The 20,325-nt window shown below is 50.2% G+C and overlaps 1 protein-coding gene across 2 annotated transcripts in view; it reads left to right on the top strand.

Annotated features, from left to right (window-relative positions):
• Positions 1 to 20,325, top strand: part of Slc60a1 (solute carrier family 60 member 1) — a 42,951-nt gene that overhangs the window by 14,180 nt on the left and 8,446 nt on the right. The window contains exons 5-10 of one of the 2 annotated variants that reach the window (XM_006988818.4): positions 280 to 395; positions 1,504 to 1,677; positions 4,954 to 5,101; positions 7,717 to 7,787; positions 9,318 to 9,438; positions 11,151 to 13,218. In XM_006988818.4, coding sequence (XP_006988880.2) covers positions 280 to 395; positions 1,504 to 1,677; positions 4,954 to 5,101; positions 7,717 to 7,787; positions 9,318 to 9,438; positions 11,151 to 11,206 — 686 coding nt within the window. In that variant the 3' untranslated portion in view covers positions 11,207 to 13,218. Of the gene's footprint in view, positions 1 to 279; positions 396 to 1,503; positions 1,678 to 4,953; positions 5,102 to 7,716; positions 7,788 to 9,317; positions 9,439 to 11,150; positions 13,219 to 20,325 lie in introns of those variants that run through there. The other variant, XM_076547378.1, reaches the window with a different exon arrangement.

Below are 20,325 nucleotides of genomic sequence, written 5' to 3'. Positions count from 1 at the left end.
GTCCCGTACGGTAAGTGATGGAGCCGCCTGGCCGAGACAATAAAAAGGGCAGGCGGTCTCCGTCCTCCCCCGTCTCTCCTGGGTTACCTTAGGGGAGTCAGTGGGCCTCTCTGAGCCTTAGTTCCACCAGGAGTGGGCCAAGGACAGCGGCTGCGCCTCACCGGTGCCCGAAAGCTAGAAGAGGTGGAGGCAGCAAGCAGCCCCGGCCGACTCTCTTAACGGGTGAGCAGAGGGAGGGGAGCAGAGGTGGACTCCGCCCTCCTGTGCCCCCTTCTCCAGGGCAGGAGGACCTGTTCAGCTGCTGCCAGAGGAAGAACTTCCGGGGAGCCCCGTGCTCTTTCTTCGCCATCCACATCACAGCCGCTCTGGTCCTGTTCATGACAGACGGGATGATGGTGAGTGAGCCTTCCTCTGAAGGCATCTCTCCTGAGAGGCCTCTACCCTGATCCCCGAGTCTGGGCTGGCAAGAGGAGAGAGAAGCCCATGGAGGTTCCGCAGGACGTCACCTACAGTGCAGGGAACCAGTGTCCTGCCCGTCTCCCACAGTGCCCACAGCCCCTTAGCACCAGGACTCTGTTCTGTTCTCGACAATTTTTTTTTGTTGTTGTTGTTTTTTGTTTTGTTTTGTTTTTCGAGACAGGGTTTCTCTGTGTAGCTTTGCGCCTTTCCTGGAACTCGCTTTGGAGACCAGGCTGGCCTCGAACTCACAGAGATCCGCCTGGCTCTGCCTCCCGAGTGCTGGGATTAAAGGCGTGCGCCTCCACCGCCCGGCTTCTACTTCCACTTTTATGTGGCCCAAGGTTTTTCAGTTTTAGCTGCTTTGTTTAGGCCAAGATCAAATGTAGCCTAGGCTGGCTTTGAACTCTTGGTCCTTCTCCCAAAAAAAATCCCCAGCTGTGACCCACATTTTTTGAAAGCTCACAGCCCCGCTGCCCTGTGAGAGGCCACGCTATATGAACTCGGGTGCACTCGGCTTCTTGGCACGAGCCACAAATGGGGCTTCCCAGGCCAGCTGTCCATTCAGTGGGTGACCTCTGTTACTCTGTTTAGTGCCCTTTCCAGAACTCTTCTCTGTGAGGGGAGTCTTGGATGCCTGAGTGATTGACCGCGGTGGGAGGGGCACTCCTAAGAGAAGGCCCTCTTCACATGCCGCACGCAGCCCACGGCAGACCTGCCCGACTTGTACCACTCTAGGGTGGATGTGGACCTGTCTCCTCTCTTTCGTAAAGTAAGAGGTTAAGAAGCACCTTTCCTTCTAGCCATGCCTGTCTGCCCAAGCCCTGTGGAGATTCTCCACAGGGACCTGGTGACATCTCAGGTGCTGCTGTGGCACCCATTCCGTCCTCGGCTGGTGTGTGAGTGTCCCATGTGATTTTAGCTCCCAGGGCATCTTGGACTGAGCCACTAGGGGACAAGACCAGTTGGCCTCGGCCGCCCTCCCCAGCCTGTCCCAGCTGAGGCATTGGCGTGCTGAGTGAGGCTTGCTCTCTCCTCTCTCCACAGGGCGCCTATTCTGCCTTTGTGTACAGCTATGCCGTGGAGAAGCCACTGTCCGTGGGACACAAGATGGCTGGTTACCTCCCCAGCCTCTTCTGGGGCTTCATCACCCTGGGCCGGCTCATCTCCATCCCTGTCTCCTCAAGAATGAGGCCAGCCACCATGGTGTTCATCAATGTGGTAAGTGGCCAAGTGGCCTCCTTTCCCTTATTAGAAACACAGGATGTGTTTATCCCTGGCCTTACCACCGCCCAAGACATTTGTTCGGGACTGAATTCCGCTGGAATGGTAAGGAGGTAGGAATGGAGGAGGAGAGATGCTGGTAAGGGATGGAGATCAAGGGAGAGGAGCTACTGTGTAGCCTTGGAAAAGTCCCCTCCCCTCTCTGGGCCTCTGATTTTACATCCTTAGAAGCATCGGTAGAGGAGACTGTGGGTGATTAGTGTGGCGCGGACAGCTGACATCGCCCGAGGGATGTAGGTCTCAGCCTTGGACCTCCTGCACTGCTCACAGTGTCCAGCTGTTTGGAGCCCTCTAGGCAGTGGGGCCAGGCTTTGGGGCCAATGCTTCTGCTCTGACTGGGGATTTGCCTTTGGCAGCTCTCTAGGAGATTCTTAGATGACCAGACTAGCATGTAGCCAGGCAAAGGAACCGGCTTGGCTGGGAACAGGGTCTGGGCCAAGCAATAGCTAAAGGTTCATGTCCTGATGTATGTCCATGTCACCATCTATGACAAAGGACTCCAGATTACAGAACCCCTAGGGTACACCTAGGTCAAATTTCCACTAAGGCTTGGACCACTTCTGTGACATCCCTGCCAGTCTCTGTTTAAATACCTCCAGGGATTGGGAACTCACTACTTTTCTAGGAAATCCACTGTAAGAAAGCACTTCCCAAGCTGAAGAGATGGCTGCTCTTCCAGAGGACCTAGGTTCGATTTCTAGTCCCCATATGATGGCTAACAACTGGCTGTAAATCCAGTTGCAGGGGATCTGACACCCTCTTCTGTCCTCCTCGGGCATTGCACACATGTGGTGCACAGACACACATGCAGGCAAAACACCCAGACACATACAATTTAAAAAAAAAAAACCTTAAAAAAGAAAGAAAGACCTCCCAGGTAGATGTGGCAGTGTGCCCCTACAGTCCCAGCACTTGGGAGAAGACAGAAGAATTGAGTTCAAGGTCAGCCTGGGCTACACAGGGAGACCATGTCTCTAAATAAATAAACAGTAAGTAAAATGCATCTGGCTGTAGTCAGGGAGAGGCTTACTCTTGCAGAATAGTTGAGGGAAGGAGGGCTTAGGTGTGGGCAGGACTGGGCAGGAAGGTTCCCTGATGTTTCATGGGGCAGAGTGGACAGGACTTCTCTGAGTGGAGGAGGAAGGGGACAGGGATCAAGGACAGGCCTAGAGCGACCACAAGGATGGGGCCCTCCGTCACTCCAGCGACATGCTTCAGGTAATTATAAAGAGAAAGGGGTTAGTTTGGCTCTCTTGGGGTGTCCTGGTCTATGGGCTGGGCATATTGTTAATGTCATGAGCCAGCTTTGGAGAGTTGGTTTTCTCTTTCCACCTTTATGTGGAGTTCCGGGGTTCTGTGTGTGGGTGCTTTGCCTCAATGTATGTCTGAGTGCCCCTTGCATGCCTGGTGCCCACAGAGGCCAGAAGAGGACATCAGACTCCCTGGAACTGGAGTTATAGATGACTGTGAGCAGTCGTGCAGGTGCTGGGAATCGAACCCAGGTCCTTGGAAAGAGCAGCCAGTGCTCTCTAACTGCTGGGTGGTCTCTCAGCTCCCGTTTCTCTGTTTCTGTTTGGTTTATTTGAGACAAGGTCTTACTGTGTAGCTCAGGCTGCTTCTAACTCGGAATCCTCCTGCCTCGGACTCCTAAGCTCTGGGATTACAAGTGTGTGCCGCGACAGCCCACTGTCTTTGTATTTTTACCACACGAAAGACGTTCTTCAAGTTGCCTCCCCATGGGGAGGGGACATGTTCATCTTCAGCCTCTGTTTTTTGATGAGTTTCTCTAGGGCAGGAAGGGTAGGCCTGAGTGTGACTCGAGAACACCTCACTTCTGAGCCATCTTGAGGCAGAGCTAATGGGGTTCATGTGCTGGGGTCACTAGGCTCCCTCTTCCAGGGGGAGCAAAATCCCCCAAGGTCTGCTGTGACCCTCCAAAGGTCTCTTCCTTTCAGCCTGTCCAGTCCTTCATCTGTGAATGGAGGAGTGGGTTTGGGACTAGTTGTGATTTTTTGCATGATTTTGTAGGTCTGTGTATTTATTTTCCTAGAAATAGATATATAGACACTTCCTAGGACACTGTGTTTTGTGGTGCTGAGGACCAAACCCAGGGCCTTGGGCACCCAGGGCAAGTGCTCTAACACTGATCTACATGCACAGCCCCAAACCCAGGGACATTTCCCCATCAAAGCTAGGACTTGGTACAGAACACGAAGCTTCTTTAGAGCACAGGGCTGGGGCCGTAGCTTAGCAGCGGCGGAGTACTTGGCAAGCGTGCGCCAAGCCCTGGGTTTGTCTCCCAGCATCTGGGGTGGGTGGAGAAACCACCCAGAAATGCCAGAGACGTGGAACATTTGCTGGAAGCTCGGCACTCTCAGCTCATACCATTTCACCACCGGCCCATTGCCAACCGCTGCTGTAAAGATGGTGGATCTAGGGCTCCTGGAGAGAGCTACTTCCGGGGAGGCACTGGGAGGCACTCAGCGTGGACCTGCACCTCGGGTTTCAGACTCCTAGCCTTGTTCTGCTCCGCTCTCTTCCCAGATGGGTTTTGCAGAGGAATCATTCAACGTTTACATACAAACATTTTGAAAGAGCGTAGAAACCGGGTGATTTTAGCAAAACTCTGCCTGTGGGGCACAGACCTGGTTGAGCCACAAGGATTTCTGAGCATGCAGTCTGAGCTACCCAGTTGTTAGCTCCAGCCATGGGATTTAAGAGAAATCTAGGAGGCACCGAGCTGGTTTCCACAGCTATTGATCCTCCTGGGTGCTTGTGTTGGATTCCCAGAGGTTGGGGACGCAATGTCCACCACCCATCCTGCCGGCTCAAGGCTTTCCTCACTCTGGACCCTGGAACTCGGGTGTCAGGGAAAGAGAAGGACACTTCACAGAAGAGCAGGGCGTTAGCCCACCTCCACCAGCAGGAGGGGGAATGTTGATGACCTGGGCTCATGGAAGACCCTGGGGGCCAGCAGAGCCTGTTCCCTGCGTTCCCCGGGTTCTGGGGGTGGGAGGGTGTGGTTGCAGTCCGGCTCACCTCCCTGTGTAGATCCTGAATTAGGAATGGTGCAGGTATCAGTGAGACCACAAGGTGGCGCATGGGCCACACCATTCTCCTGGGGCCAGTGCAAATGCTCCTGCCTGGCTGATCTATCCCTTCCTCCAAGATGCCCTGTGCCCCCTCTAATTGCATCTGCCTCTGCTGTGACAGGTGGGCGTGGTGGTGACATTCCTGCTCCTGCTTATTTTCTCCTACAATGTCATCTTCCTGTTCGTGGGGACTGCAAGCCTCGGGCTGTTTCTGAGTAGCACCTTCCCCAGCATGCTGGCCTACACGGAGGACATCCTCCAGTACAAAGGTGAGTGGCGGAGGGACACAGAAGCATGCTCCCTGCAGCTGGTGGCCACCTCCTCTCCTGCTCCCAGCCTGCTGTGGCATTCTAGGCCTGGACTTCCACCAGGAAAATCAAAACACCCGCTGGCACATGAGAGCAGGCATGTTTGGTCATGGGTATCCTGTCCGTGTCTTTCTGTGTGTCCTCTCAGGCCTCGCAGCATGTGTCTATGTCCTTCTTCTTCCTAATAACGGCATGGTCCTCTTTATGGAGCTACAGCTGACATTGTGGCTGGCACAGTACCCTGTCTGTGTTTGACTTAGAAGAAAAACAGTTCATGTGAAAGGGTGACTCAAAGAATCAAGTGTCTTTGAGTTCCTGGCTTCTGGATCCTCTAAGTGGGGTTCGACACATGGCTGAGACACATCTCCAATCAGGGAAAGTTCTTTTGCCCTGTGATTCCAAAGCAGCCCTGGTCCCGATGGAGCCGAGGGCAGAAACAACATCAGTTAGTGTCAGTGCCCATCCTTCGGACATGCCTGTGTGCTACTGAGGACATCACGAAGAACAGGGGGCCGTGCCTAGGAGACACAGTCCCTTCCCCCAGCTCATCCTGGCAGCAGGGGAGGCGGCTCCCTGGGGGACCGAAGGACGGACTCAGACTCTAAACTCAAGAGGGTCCATTAAGGGATGAAACAATGTCCTTATGTCAGTTTTCAGAGATGAACTGACAGTTGCGGCATGGCGCATCTGCGGAATGACCACTCGGCTCCATCTTCTGGTCACTTCCCGCGGGCCGGGCTGAAATTCAGCCTTTCTCGTCATTTACCAACAGTGCTACCCTTTGCCGTCACCTCCTCTGCCTTCGTAGGTCTGGGCTTGTCTGCTTGCCCTTCGGTCCTGCCCCGCTCGGACCCACTGGCTCAGCTTTGGGATCCCCTGGAGTTCCACACTGCAACTCCAGGCCCAGGCTCCTCTGAGTGGGATGTCAGAGTGGAGAGGTGGCCTGTTCTGACAGCATCTAGGTGTGGGGCTGTCACAAGGCCACTCTCTGTGCCGCTGCAGAGGGTCCTCTGAGTGGCAGGCCTGCAGTCGAGGCGCACTAAGTCCTTGGAGTTCCTTTGATGGCATGGCAATTGCTTTGAGCTGCCATGCTTTGGCCAGAACCACACTTGGTCTGGACTGCCTCCATCAACTCCCCCACCCCCACCCTGTGCCCTTCCAGGACGAATCTCTGATCTCCATGGAAAGGGGTGCCCCCCCTCCTTTGTGCCCCACTGACTCAGGCCTGTCCCTGCAGTGTGACCCATCTCACGGCTTCTGTACCTAAGCTACGTCCTCTCCAACACAGAAGGGGACAAGAGAAAGCGTAGGTAGGCTTTGGGGACATTGCAGACACAGGTGTCAGTGCCCCCTCTACATTTGCAGGTCTGTGACCTCAAGTGACCTCATTTCTTCTCAGTGAGCCTCCGTCTTCTTGTCTGTCATATGGCGGCTCACTCTGTAATCCTAACGCTTGGTTGGGAAGCAGAGGCAGGCAGATCTCTGTAAGTCCTAGGGCCAGCCAGGGCTACATAGGAAGACCTGATCTCAAAAAAAAAGGAGGAGGAAGAGGGAGAAGGAAGAGAAGGCAGGAAGAGGCGGCAGCAGCGGCGGCGGCCTACCTCTGCTGGCCTGGTTGTACCTCAATGGCAGAGCACTTGCCTTGCAGTATCCGTACCACAAAAACAACCCAGAGACAACCCGTAGGAACGCTCTGCATGGGAGATGTAAAGCTCTTGCTGGATTGGCATCCCTGGCAGCTCACAGGGCTCCCTACCTGCAAGTTCATAGCACGATTGCTGATGTGCTACTGATCAGTTCTGGCATGTGTCAGGGAACCAGAGAGGCGGTCCCCCTCCTGGAATAGTGTCTGGTGGGGAAGGAAGACCCTCAGCTAGTGGGTCAGAATGTGCCGGGAACAGGCAGGGGCCGTCAGGGCTGGGGAGAAGCTGCCGTCCTAGGCAATAGGGAGTGTGGAAGATGTTCTCAAAGGAAATCTAAACTCAGGCACAACACATGAACTGGCGGAGGGAGAGAAATCTCCAGTGGGCCGGTAAGGGGCCGCATCAGAGACAGGCAGCAACACAAGCCATAATGTCAGTTTATCCTGGCTGAAGGGAGCCAGCAGGGTGAGAGGTGGCCTTGAAAAAATACATAAAGCATTTTGACTCATCCTGAAGGTTGGGGGACCTGCCTTCAAGTGTCTGTCTTGGGCCAGCACTCTACAGAAGCCACACAACGTGTTGAAGGGCACATGGCAAGGGGTGTTATAACTGGCCTTAGACTCCAAGTCTGATGCTAAGTTTAAGCTCTGAAGGTCTCAGATCTCTCTGGAAAGGCAGGCAGTGGCCAGGCCGAGAAGAGCCCTGAATGCCAGGTTACACAACTGTGAATGATTGAAGGTTTGAGAACAAGAAAGAGACACGTGAATAGCAGGAGAGAAACATTGATCAGGTAGTCACAGATCAAAGTCCTAGTAGGAACCCACAATGATCTCTTACACCTTCCAGAGGCATCCCAGAATGCTCTGGATTCTGATAGCTCACATCTGCATCCTCAGCTTGCTCTCACCCCACCTTCTCTTCTCTTTTGGTTAGGCTGTGCGACTACCGTGCTGGTGACCGGGGCAGGAATTGGCGAGATGGTCCTGCAGATGCTGGTTGGTTTGGTAGGTGGGGTCCTCCCTGGGGGGGTGGGCGGTTGGGGAGCACTCCCCCAAGCAGGTGAGAAGGTTCAGCCGGCCACCTTTAAATGCAAGCTATCCACCTCCTGAATCCCACATAGCCTGCAGGAACCTGCCAGCTGGAGCTAACCGTTTCTGTCTCCAAGCCAGCCAGACTCAAAAGCCAGGGCCTCTGAGTGTGGGCTGTAGAGACCTTAATGACTGAATCCATGAATCCAAAGCAAACAGGGCCGTCTGGGCCTGGGGCCAGGGGGCCCCGTGAGAATGCCGTTGGCCCTCAGAGCCTGGATGGTGAGCTCTGCTTCTGGCAGTGTTCTTTATCCATCCTGCCCAGTCTGTGTCTCCCAGTCTGTGGCCATGCTAATTAGGACCCTCTGCTCTGACCACGCCCTTACCCTTCCTTCAACATGCCCATGTTACGTTTGTTTCCCAAGAAATCAAAAATCAAAATCCACGTTACTTTCCTTGACGACCATAACAGAGACGCCAGTCTTTTTTCAGCACAGGATCCTGAAACATAAATAACCAAGCAGCTTGCCCTAGGTCTGCTGGCTTTTAGTAACGGCCAGCAGTGCTGTGGAGCCTAGGTTGTGCACCCTCCAGAACCCCCTCCAGCCACTGGAGACTCCTTTCTCCTCCCTCCAACCCGATGAAGGGGAAGCGTTACATTGTGGATGCCCTCTGCATTGAAATGCCACGTCTGGAGTCTGAGTTGGCATTTCTTCCTTCTTTTCTTTTCTTTTTTTTAAAAATTTTAGACAGTTTCTATATATAGTCCTGGAACTTGCTATGTAGACCAGGCTAGCCTTGAATTCACAGAGATCCACCTGCCTCTGCCTCCTGAATACTGGGATTAAAGACATGAGCTACCATACTAGACATGGTATGGTTTCTTTTTTTTTTTCTTTTTCTTTTTTTTCAAGACAGGGTTTCTCAGTGTAACTATGTGCCTTTCCTGGAACTCGCTTTGGAGACCAGGCTGGCCTCGAACTCACAGAGATCTGCCTGCCTCTGCCTCCCAAGTGCTGGGATTAAAGGAGTGCACCACAAACACTCGGCATGGTATGGTTTCTTAAGTTGGTGGTCTATGAAATTTCTATTTGCTACTTTGACATCTTTGACATACTCTAAATTTTCACAAGTTAAAAGTACAAACACACACACACACACACACACACACACACACACACAGACCTTCTGCAAAGTTTCAGTTAGACCTATGGGTATAGAAACATCTCATGTGTTTGGAATTTCAGTGAGCATATGGAGTTTTCCAGAAAGTTCTAGAACATGGAACTGAAAGAATATTTGGGGTATAGACAGGTCCAACCCTCGCTTTAGGGCAGAACTTCTGTCTTCACCAGACCTCTAGCCTTGGGAAGACCTCCCTACATTCCTATGTCTGGTAGGGTGGCCCCAACTTGACTGGGAAGCCTACAAGGGCCCAAGGCAGCCATTTTTCCGGTACACCGTCACGTGGGAATTCAATGGCCACTCTGTGTTCCTCTCTGGCAGATCTTCCAGGCCCAGGGCAGTTACAGTTTCCTGGTCTGTGGTGTGATCTTTGGCTGCCTGGCTTTTATCTTCTACACCGTGCTCCTGTTTTTCCACAGGATACACCCTGAACTCTCATCAGGTAAGGAGAAAATGTGTTTCTCCACAGAGAGGGGAAGCGGAGCGGGGGAGGGCGGTGTGATTCTAACAATCCGAAGAGCTGTTCTGTTCCCAGTGAAATGCGAGGAAGTGTTTATTTTTCTACCGTTTCCCCTGCCCTTCTCCCTGCTTTCCTGGACTGGCCACCCTGGAGTGGGAAAGCAACAGAGGGTAGAACAGGCTGACTCACCCTTCTCCCTTAGCAGAGGGGCACGGACTGTGAACCTGTCTTCCTGAAACTCCTTTTACAGTGGATCCTAGGGCCAAGAGTCGAGAGCATGAGAGGCCAGAGCTTGCCTCCGTGGCTGGAGCGTGGCCCGGTGGCCTAACTGGCCACTTCCTTGCAGTCTGGGGTTCTGACTCTTCTCCAAAGTGCTTCTTAGGAAAAAAAAAAAAAAGAAATCGTTTTGGCCAAAAGGCAGGGAAAGAATTCCTTTGGAACAGAGACACTCCTAAGAATAGTCTCCCTCCTGGAGACCCCAGGCCAGGGTAGTACCAAGGCTATTTTTGTAACTCAGCATGTCCCTTGCCGAGTGACTATAGCCATGCATTGGGTGGTCTTAGCAGAAGGTGCCCGAGCAAAGCCAGTGTTCTCTCAGTGAAAACAAATAACACACACACACACACACACACACACACACACACACACACACACACACACACTAAAGAACTACTGCCCTCTCTTGCTAAGTAGCTATGTTCACTCTATATATTAAGTACAGAGCTGGACATGGTGGCGAACGCCTTTAATCCCAGCACTGGGGAGGCAGAGGCAGGTGGATCTATGACTTTGAGGCCAGCCTGGTCTACAGAGTGAGTTCCAGGTTCGACCGGACTACATAGCGAGGCCCTGTCTCAATAAAACAAAACAACAACACAAATTTTAACTATCGAGGCCCAGCAGGAGGGAGGACACCCCATCCCCAGAACAGCCTCTGAGATGGCAGGCAGTGGCTACTGTCTAGCCCAGCCTTCTACATAGAACTTCACGTAACATATGTAGTCAAGATGGTTCAGCATCTTGGTAAGAGTGCCTGCCACCAGGGCTGGTGCTTTCGAGTTCACTCCCGGGGACCCACATGGTGGAAAGAGAGACCTGACTCCTATAAGCAGTCCTCTGGCCTCCATACAGATATGGGCACACAGACCCTCCCCTAACACACACACACACACACACACACACACACACACACACACACACACACACACACGCACACACACTAATAAAGACTGGGCCAAAGAAGGAGAAGGGGGAGAGAAGGAGGAGGAGGAGGAAGAGAAGGAGGAGGAGGAGGAGGAAGAGAAGAAGAAGAAGAAGAAGAAGAAGAAGAAGAAGAAGAAGAAGAAGAAGAAGAAGAAGAAGAAGAAGAAGAAGAAGAAGAAGAAGGGAGGAAAAGAAGCACACCATTATGCCGAATATCAAATGACTGACAGTTTCTGTGTTTTTCCCCCAATCCTACACACTAGTCTCAGCCAACTGCCTCTATCAGCACTTCACCAGAACTTGGTCTGACTTCCCACTGTACCGTGTGTGTGTGTGTGTGTGTGTGTGTGTGTGTGTGTGTGTGTGTGTGTGTGTGTACCCTAATGAGCCCCAGAACAGCAGAGCTTGTTCACTCTCTAGAGTGACCTGTTGCGGAGCAAGCCATGGCCGCCCACATCTGCTACCTGTGCTCTCTATGTGTTCTTTCGTAGTTCTTACCCAAGACAAACCCCTAGGCCTGGAGAACTCTGAGAGCTACCAGAGGTGAAGACCTCAGCCTCCTGAGCGCCAGGGTGATCAAACTGCCACAGGAGGCCGAGGGTTGCGGAGGTTTCTCCTGCCACCTTGCTTACGTCGTTTCCTTTCATACTTAGCCAGGAAGTTGAGTCCTGGTCCCTGAGTGTTCCCTGAACAAATCAAGCGCCTGCCTAGCACTTTAGTATCGTCTTGTCTGGTTCAGACTTTGTAGTCCATGGTAACCAGATGGGAGGACCAAAGACAGCTCACATCTCTCCACTCATCACCCTGTGCATGGGCTAAATGCTGGGCTTGAGATCACTTTTAGTTGAAAAAAAAAAAAAATGCTGAAATCATAAAGCTTAATCATTGCTAGATGTAGATATATTTAGATATATTTTAAATTAATCAGAACCCTCTAGCATGTTGAAAAGGATTTATGTGTTCTTCCCTTACCCATGATCCTAAGTCCCTAACATTCCCCCTGCAGAAATCAGGAGTTCCCGTGTGTCCTCAGACAACAAAGGAAATCCTGAGTCTTTTCTTGAGACCCCCAGGTCAGTGGCACACGAGGCTAACCCAGACCAGCTTTAGAAAAGCTGACTGTTAAATTTTCATTCTGAAAGTCGTGCAGCCATGATTTCAAGTTAAATTAACCTGTAACTAAGCAAAGGCACAACTCAAAACGCCACTTTCTTACATGCGCGATGCTCCTGAGGTCACTGTGTCGGAGGCACAAAGGTGGTGGTGTTTCTAGGTAACGGGATCCTGCCGGGCTCCTCTCGGCTGCTTGGTGACAGCCCGCGGGTAGTCTGAGGTCAGCCATGGTACAGAAATGGTCAAAGCTGCACATCATGGCTGCGCTCTCCCCATCCCCCGGAACAGATGGTTTTGCCGGCATCTCACTGCTAATGAGCAATGTTAATTGGTTCAGAAAGCACAAGGAGACTGAGATGGACATCCTATTTTTCTTTACTGATATCCACAAGGTGCAGAAGCAGCGCTGAGAATTTATAAAAAAAAAAAAAAGAAGCTCATTGAAGTTTTGTGCCTTTTATAGAGGAAAATTTTATACTGTGTCAAGGTCTTTCTTCCCCATAGATCTAGGACTACTGAATAATTCAAGCCATGCAGTATACAGAGAACAGTGTCAGTATGCAGAAATCGATGTCTGTCAGGAGTTCCCAGTTCCATGCAGAACACAGAGGGTTAGTAATACAGAGAATTCAAGGATGCAGGCTCACCAGCCTGGACAAGGCTGAGTGCAAGATTTCTGGAATCACTGGCATGGCTGTTACAGTGACTTCTGGAAGGAATGAAATGTCCCATTACAGTCAAGGGTTTATCTGTGCATTCTCTGTGCATATACACGTGTTCTTGTGAAAGCTGAGTGGACCGTAGTCCCAAGGGCTGTCGTTCACACACCACACATCAACAGAGCAGTACCAGCCTCACCTTCTAGCTGTGAACCTGGACCCCAACCTGACCCCGCCCCAGGCCCCTCCCACCCACCCACCCACCAGTCCCACCCCCCTGCCCCACGCCCAGGCATTTCTAGCCTTGCTTGTTTTTACTACTATGGTGGCATTTCTAAAAGCACCCTACCTCACAGGAATTCTGAGAGAATTAAGTGTATATAGAGTATTTGCTACATGTCCAACATGCTCAAGTTTTTACCTTTATTACAAGCCTCATAAGCAGCTTAGACGCCATTCACGTTTGGTACAAACTGCAATGCAAACAAACTCCACTTTGAAGCGCTGATGGCCTAAGCAAATCCTTTTAACTGTATTTATGAATACTTTCAAAAGCACCCAATGCTAGGCAAATTGAAATGTGCGATCTAACTGTAGTAACTGACCTGGGCGAAGAGAAAAGCATAGCTGTATTTTTCTTGTAGTTTTTCAAGAAAACATCCTTTTTATACAGATTTAAAAAGAAGAATCACTGGTTATATCTACATGGGTGACGATTGATGTGTTAATAGAGAAAATAAATTAAAACAAATCAAATACTTTCCTAAAATAAAATATTTTAAGCTTAGTAAGTGTGTCATCATCCATCATGAAGGGCAGCTGACCCTTTATACATAAGCTCAAATGGTCTAATGCTTCCCAGAGACAGGTCTCTCTTATAGGGTCACATGGTGTACACACATGCACACACACACCTCATATCTGTGATACATACATGACAAGTACACATGTATGTATGTATGTATATATGTGGGGGTTGAGGGCAGTGCTAGGGAGTTCCATGCATTCTAGGCAAGCACTTACCACAGAGCCACACTTCTGGCTCTAAAACCTTTGGTCATTTCAGACTGTCGTGAAGTCTCCCTGTTCCCAGATTCTTTCTGCAGACATGGGAATCTAACCCCCAGCACACCTAAAGGCAGGCACAGTAACATAAAGGGTTTTTTTTTCTTTCTTTCATACATTATATGTATCTTTTTTCTTTCACATATATTTTTCTTTCCATATATATATGGATAATACACACACATATGTGTATATATATATACATATATATATATATATATATACATATATATATATTCAAAATGTGTTTCTTGGGACGGTTCCCACTTATCTTGAGTCACGTGTTTTCAGTGCTGCTTCCTCCTGAAGAGCAACCTTGTCAGCCTTGCTTTTCAAGCACTGACAGAGGACAGTGGAGCAGCCAACACACAAGACTGCCTTTTGTGCATGGCTAAAGACCGTGGTGATTTTGCAGCACCCTGGGCATTTCCCATCCATAAACTAGGAATTGGGGCTCGGCACCGGGTGCTTTTTCTTGTGTTTCCTCTTTCCTCTTCTGGAGAGGGATGAAGGAGATCCTTTGCGAGAGGCGTGTTCTCATAGGGAGATCGTCTCCGCTGAAACAGGTCTTTTTTTCTTTTTAAAGTGGGTCTTCTGTAGACCAAGATAGACTAGATGTTACTATGTAGTTCAAATTATCTTGAACTCCTGATTTTCTTATTTCTACATCCCAAGTGCTAGGATTACAGGCGTGCCTCCCCACAGCCAGGTTATGTGGGTCTGGGGAGCAAACTCAGAGTGCACACGGGAGGCAGGCATCCACCAGCGGAGCTCCAGGCCCGGTTCACAGAGGTTTACTCATTAAAAAAAAAAAAAAGACTAAGCACTCACCACGTTCAAAGCAGACACTTAGACACTGCAGTGTCTCAGCAGTGAATGAGAAGTCCCTGCCTCTCAAAGACTGCAAGGTCAAAACCATAGAAACAGCAAGTAAATGTATAACATGCTAGAGGATGGCGGAGTTCTGTAAGGAAAAAGCAGGGAAGGGGAAGGCATGGGAATGCCTAGAGATGCTCCGGCTATCTTACCTTTGTGCTACAGGAGCAAGCCAACTGGGTACCTGGGAATATCCTGCCAGGCAGAGGCTAGCTACAGCGAGGGAAAGGTTTGTGAACTGGAATGTGCTTCAAAGAATCTGAGAAGCAGCTGGCAGGCTGGTGTGGACCAACTGCAAAGACGACGGGCGGGCAGGAAACAGGGTGGGCGATGTGCTAGCTGGGGCCCAGATCCCATGTACCAAGGTAGGAACTCAGGTGTTTCTGGGGGACATGAGGTTACTGACAGAGTGTGACATAGGACAGTTTCCGCGTTTAAAATGGTCACTCTGGCTGTCTGAAAACTGTGTGGCTGAGTTGACAAGATCAGCTCAGGCACAATTGTAGGGCTAGAGACGTGAGTGACCTGGGCCACGTCGGTGGCAGTGGGAGTGGTGAGAGCAGATTCAATGTGAAGGTCAAACTGGCGGGATTTGCTGGTGGACTGAGTGTGTATGAGAGAGAGGTGGCAGTCCCAGAGAAGTCCAAGGCGTCTGCCCTGTGGCGAGGTATGAGGCCATGTTGAGGCGGGCATGGGTAGGGAAGACTCCTCTTAGCTTGACTGTACACACCACACTTAACCAGGGAGACTCTGCCAACATGGAGCTGCACACCACTCCCTAAAGTACCTGGTAACGCTGACCTGGAGCTTCCTAGCAACCCTTAGCAACGCCCCTTTTATGGCCAAGGACACCCTGCAATGTATCTGGGAATGTATCTGGGAAGGAGACTGAAATGGACATGCTATTTTTCTTTACTGACATCCACAAGGTGCAGAAGCAGCGCTGAGAATTTAAAAAAAAAAAAAAAAGCTCATTGAAGTTTTGTGCCTTTCATAGAGGAAAATTTTATACTGTGTCAAGGCCTTTCTTCCCCATAGAAATTGAAGACTACTGAATAATTCAAGCCATGCAGTATACAGAAAGCAGTGTCAGTATGCAGAAATCAGTGTGAGGCAATGGGTCCATCTGGCCTGGACTGGTTTAGAGTGCATGAACAAGGCAAACTATGCCCAAAATGAACTCTTAGGAAAAATCCCTACTTACCATCATGCCTGTGCTTGATTGAATGAATGTAAGAGATTAAAATCGGATGCATCATGGGAAAGGACATGTGCAGTGCACACATCCATACCATGCCTGTGGCGGTCAGAAGACAACCCCCAGGTGCTGGTCCCTGCCTTTCCATCTTGTCTGCGAAGGGAGGGCTCTTTGCTGCTGCATAAGCCAAGCTTTCTGGCCCAAAGCTTCTGGTGGATTCTCTGGCCTTAGCCTTCCATCTCCGGGTACAACAGTGGTTCTCAACGGGGGGGGGGGGTGTCACATCCCCTTTGGGGTGGCCTACAATCATTGGAAAATACGTATTTCCGATGGCCTTAGGAACTGAGACACGGCATCTCTCTCCTGGCAGGTCTACCCTCCTGCAGACACGCCCACATGCAAGAATCTGGACATGTATTAAAGGGTCACAGCAATAGGAAGGTTGAGAACCACTGGGGTAGAGGGAGCTAGGATTATAAATTGGGCTTTTCCTTGTATTCCGGGGATCTGAACTCGTTGTCAGGCTTGTGCAGGAAGCCCCTTTACACACTGAGCCACCTCCCTGGCTCCGTCTGCCCACTCTGCTCTCGCTCTGCTCCTCAAGATCTCACTGCTTTACCTCTGCTTCTTGAATTCTCTGAAGGATGCCATGAACCTAGGAACACAGTCCAGACAGAGACGGCCGGTAACAGTCTCAACACTGGAAGCCCAGGAATACTCAAGAGCTGTGTTAGGGCCAGAGAGACGCCTGAGCAGTTAAGAGCACTTGCTGTTCCAGAGGACTCAGGTGCAGTTCCCAGCACCACAGGACAACTCATCGCCAGCTCTAACTCCAGTTCCAGGAGATGTGACACTTTCTACTAGTCTCTCAGGCACCAGGCACCTACGTGATACACTCACACATTTGCAGGCAAAAGACTCATATACATAAAAAAAAAAGAAGAAAATATACGTATTTAAAGAATACCTGCCAAAAATAAGATTGGCTGATCTGTGTGATGGTACACACCTTTAATGCCAACACTCAGGAGGCAGAGGCAGGCAGATCTCCTGTTGAGTTTGAAGCCAGCTTGGTTTACACAGCTCAGGCCAGCCAGGGCTACACAGTGAGGCCATGTCTTTTTAAAAAACAGTTTTCTGCACATCAGTTTATGATGTTTATAACATACATAAAAGTTACGTAACTTACAGTGTTTAAAGCCAAGGGACCAAATGAAATCGTCTAGGTAGTGGTTGTAGGGACTGGGAGAGTTTGAACCCCGTGAGGTCCTCCAAAACTAGAGGTTTGGGAAAGGAACTAATGCAGTAGGGTGAAAACGAGAGGCCAGAGGTAGGGACAAGTTCAGGGTCAGAGTGGTTTCCTGGGAGGTATGCGAAGAAGAGCATCTCAAGGAGAGGTCGTTAACAGGACCGAAGCACCGCTGGGCCGGACGGGAGAGGCGCTTTGGTTAACGACAGCAGTGTGTTCAAAACACATGGGATCAACACACTTAAACCCAGTAGCATCCCCAGCATCTGCCCGGAGCTGCTGCTGTTCAAATTTTCACTCCTGTGGTAGTCTTTCTCTATGATACGCCACAGTCCTTCTGAGAGTCGCCCAGTGAAGTCACTTCATGATCCCTTTAGTGGCAGGCAGGTGTACCCTGGTCAGTGTATCACTGGGTAGTCATGATCAGTGTGTGATCCTGTGACTCTCAAGTATTGTCTCCACGGTGGTTTGAAAGAAAATGTCCCCAAAGGGGAATGGCACTATTAGGAGGTGTGGCCTTGTTGGAGTAGGTGTGGTCTTGTTGGAGGAAGTGTGTCACCGTGGGGGCAGGCTTTGAGGGCTCATATATGGTCAAGCCATGCCCAGTGAGACAGACCACTTCCTGTTTCCTGTAAGTCAAAATGTAGGACACTCAGCTCCTTCTCCAGCGCCCTGTCTTCCTGCAGGCCACCATGTCCCACCATAATAGACTAAACTCTGAAACTGTAAGCCACCCCAATTAAATGTTTTTCTTTATAAGAGTTGCCGTGGTCACGGTGTCTCGTCACAGCAATAGAAACCCTGACTAAGACAGTCTCTCACCTAACAGAGCCAGTCCCAAAGAGGCCCAGTGTGAGGACTTTTGTTACTAGATACCCCTGTAAACACAGGCGTCTCCAAAGTAGTGTCAACAGTTGGAAGGGCCAGATCAGAAATGGTGGCTTCCTCGGGCTTTTCCACTGGAGCACTTGGAACTTTGGGTGTTCTAAAAGTAAGACGGTGAGCTCAGGGGACCATCGACCACTCTAGATAGCACATTTGAGAAAGGTAGGCAGGAGAGCCCTCCAGTGCGTCAACTGTGTGGTCAAGCACTGCCTGAGGAGACTTCTCCCCAGGCCTGCGGCCTGCCCGCCAGCCGTCTGCTACATTGGTACCTTCATCTGGATGTGAACCCGCTCTCTCTGACATGATCTCGTCGCCTACTTATTAAGCCCGCTTTCCCCATGGTGTTTCAAGCCAATTCTATTTTGCCTCAATTTCACTGCTGAATGAATTGGTCTCAAATTTCCTCCTCACAGGCCATACAAGGGAAGGGGGCTAGGGAGGCCAGGCACTGGAGTGCCGCCTATCTGTAACCTCAGATGGCTGAGGCAGGAGGACCACAGTTCAGGGCTAGCAAGGTCTACATAGGAAGTTCCAGACCAGCCAAAGCTACATGAGACCCTGTTTCAAAACAAAAAAAGGGTGCGAGAGTGTAAATAAGCAAGGACTGCTCATTCCAAAGGCCGAAATAATGCATCTCGTTAGAGTCCTACATTTCCAAAACGTTGAAGTTGTAACACACACACACACACACACACACACACACACACACACACACACACACACACACACACACACTTCAGGGCCAGAAAGATGGCTCAGAGAATAGAGGAGGTGCCACCAAACCTTTGACCCGAGTCTGATCCCCAGGACACACAACAGAAGACAAAACCTGATTCCCGAAGCTGCCCTCCGACTGTGGCACACTTGTACCCCTGCACATACATACCCAGACACAAAGTAAATCAACGCAATAAAATTTTTAAAGATTTCACATGACAAGCTGGGCATGGTGGCGCGCACCTTTAATCCCACCACTCGGGAGGCAGAGGCAGACGGATCAATCTCTGTGAGTTCGAGGCCAGCCTGGTCAACAGAGTGAGTTCCAGGACAGCCAGGGCTGTCACACAGAGAAACCCTGTCTTGAAAAACAAAACAAAAACAAAAAATTTCACATGACAAAGTGTTTCCAGCCCATCTGTTCCCCCAGTTTCTTCCACGCCAGCAATCATTTTACAATCACCCTCTTCACTACCTCTTCTGACCTGGGCTTTATGTTTCCATGGAGACACGTCAAGCAGCCGAAGACCAGATTTCAACAACACCCGCTGAATTCATTCCTTACCCAGTTAGTGTGGGTGAAAATACCAGTGACTGGGGGGGGGGGGCAGGGAATAACCAAGTCAAGTCATTTGTTAAAAATATTTATTTTAAAAAAATACAATTGTCCATATCTAGTTGCACATATATCTATAAACAGATCTCCATAGCTCTGGACTTGTAGTAAACATGCCAGAGTGCTTTCTTAAAGCCAGCTTCCCACATACAAGCAAATCCCTCTGTCAGTTCTTACATAAAAGATTTTTTTAAAAAATGTATCATTTTCTTAAAATACACATGATCTCTATGGAAGTTAACAAAGCTTTTGCAGAAAGCTTAGAAGCAACAGAAGGCGGGACCCCTGCCTGACTGGCTCCCCAGGGCGGTCCTGCAATGCCTGGAGATGCACCCAGTGGACCGCTGCCTCGTCTCGGAACAGCAGTGCATTAGAAAGCCCTCAAAGTGCACATTCGTCTGTCCTTTGCCCCATCTCCCTAAACTCCTGACTCCACACCGGCTTCACCAGCCTTAAAACAACACCCCACTGCCTCTACAGTTAAGTGCTACTGTGTAGCTAGATGAAATGACACAGTCTGTCCCATTCCATCCAGCTGCAGCAACAACTAATGTTAATTTTAAGGACTGTTAGCAGTTACCTTTCCAATTGCTTTTTCAGAAAAGAACAAAAGGTGATTGTAATACTTTGCAGGTCTCCTTAACATAAACTAAACTAAATTAAGACATGTAATTAGTATCGCCCTGTCAGCTCTTCTGGGCAGGTGTCGCTTACACCCATCTACAGATCTACTTAGACAAAGTGGTGACACTGCGTAATAGGAGATACAGATTTCAATAAAATAAGCAAGGGGGGGGGGTGTGGATGCACAGGCAACAGTTCCTCTGAGGAGCGGAGTACCCTGTCAAGTCCTTTCCACCATCCATCCCAACTCACATACACAGGAACTGCCCCTGCCCCATCCTGTGCTGTGTACACACCGGGGTATATACACTGCACTCACTCCATGGCAGAACACAGGAACTCCTCCGCCCCATCCTGTGTACACACCGGGGTATATACATTGCACTCACTCCATGGCAGAACACATGCTTTTCACTAAACTGTAGACGAACTGAATGAAAAGTAAGAGTTTGTTATTTAATGTCATTTACCTTTTACATCATGTTCACACCTTACAGTGGCGCCAACTGCCAGGTTCACTGGGACTCAACGACACCTAGCACACACAATGTAAAGTAACCCATGGCTGGTTCCCATTAATCACAAGGGTCTTGCACCTTAGGTTGGTCCTGAACTTGCCACTTGACCTTGAACTTCTTGGTCATCCTGCCTCTACATTCCTAGT

The sequence above is a fragment of the Peromyscus maniculatus genome, chromosome 11, assembly GCF_049852395.1.
Source record: "Peromyscus maniculatus bairdii isolate BWxNUB_F1_BW_parent chromosome 11, HU_Pman_BW_mat_3.1, whole genome shotgun sequence".
NCBI classification, from domain to species: domain Eukaryota; kingdom Metazoa; phylum Chordata; class Mammalia; order Rodentia; family Cricetidae; genus Peromyscus; species Peromyscus maniculatus.
This window is presented reverse-complemented; position numbering and strand designations above follow the sequence as displayed.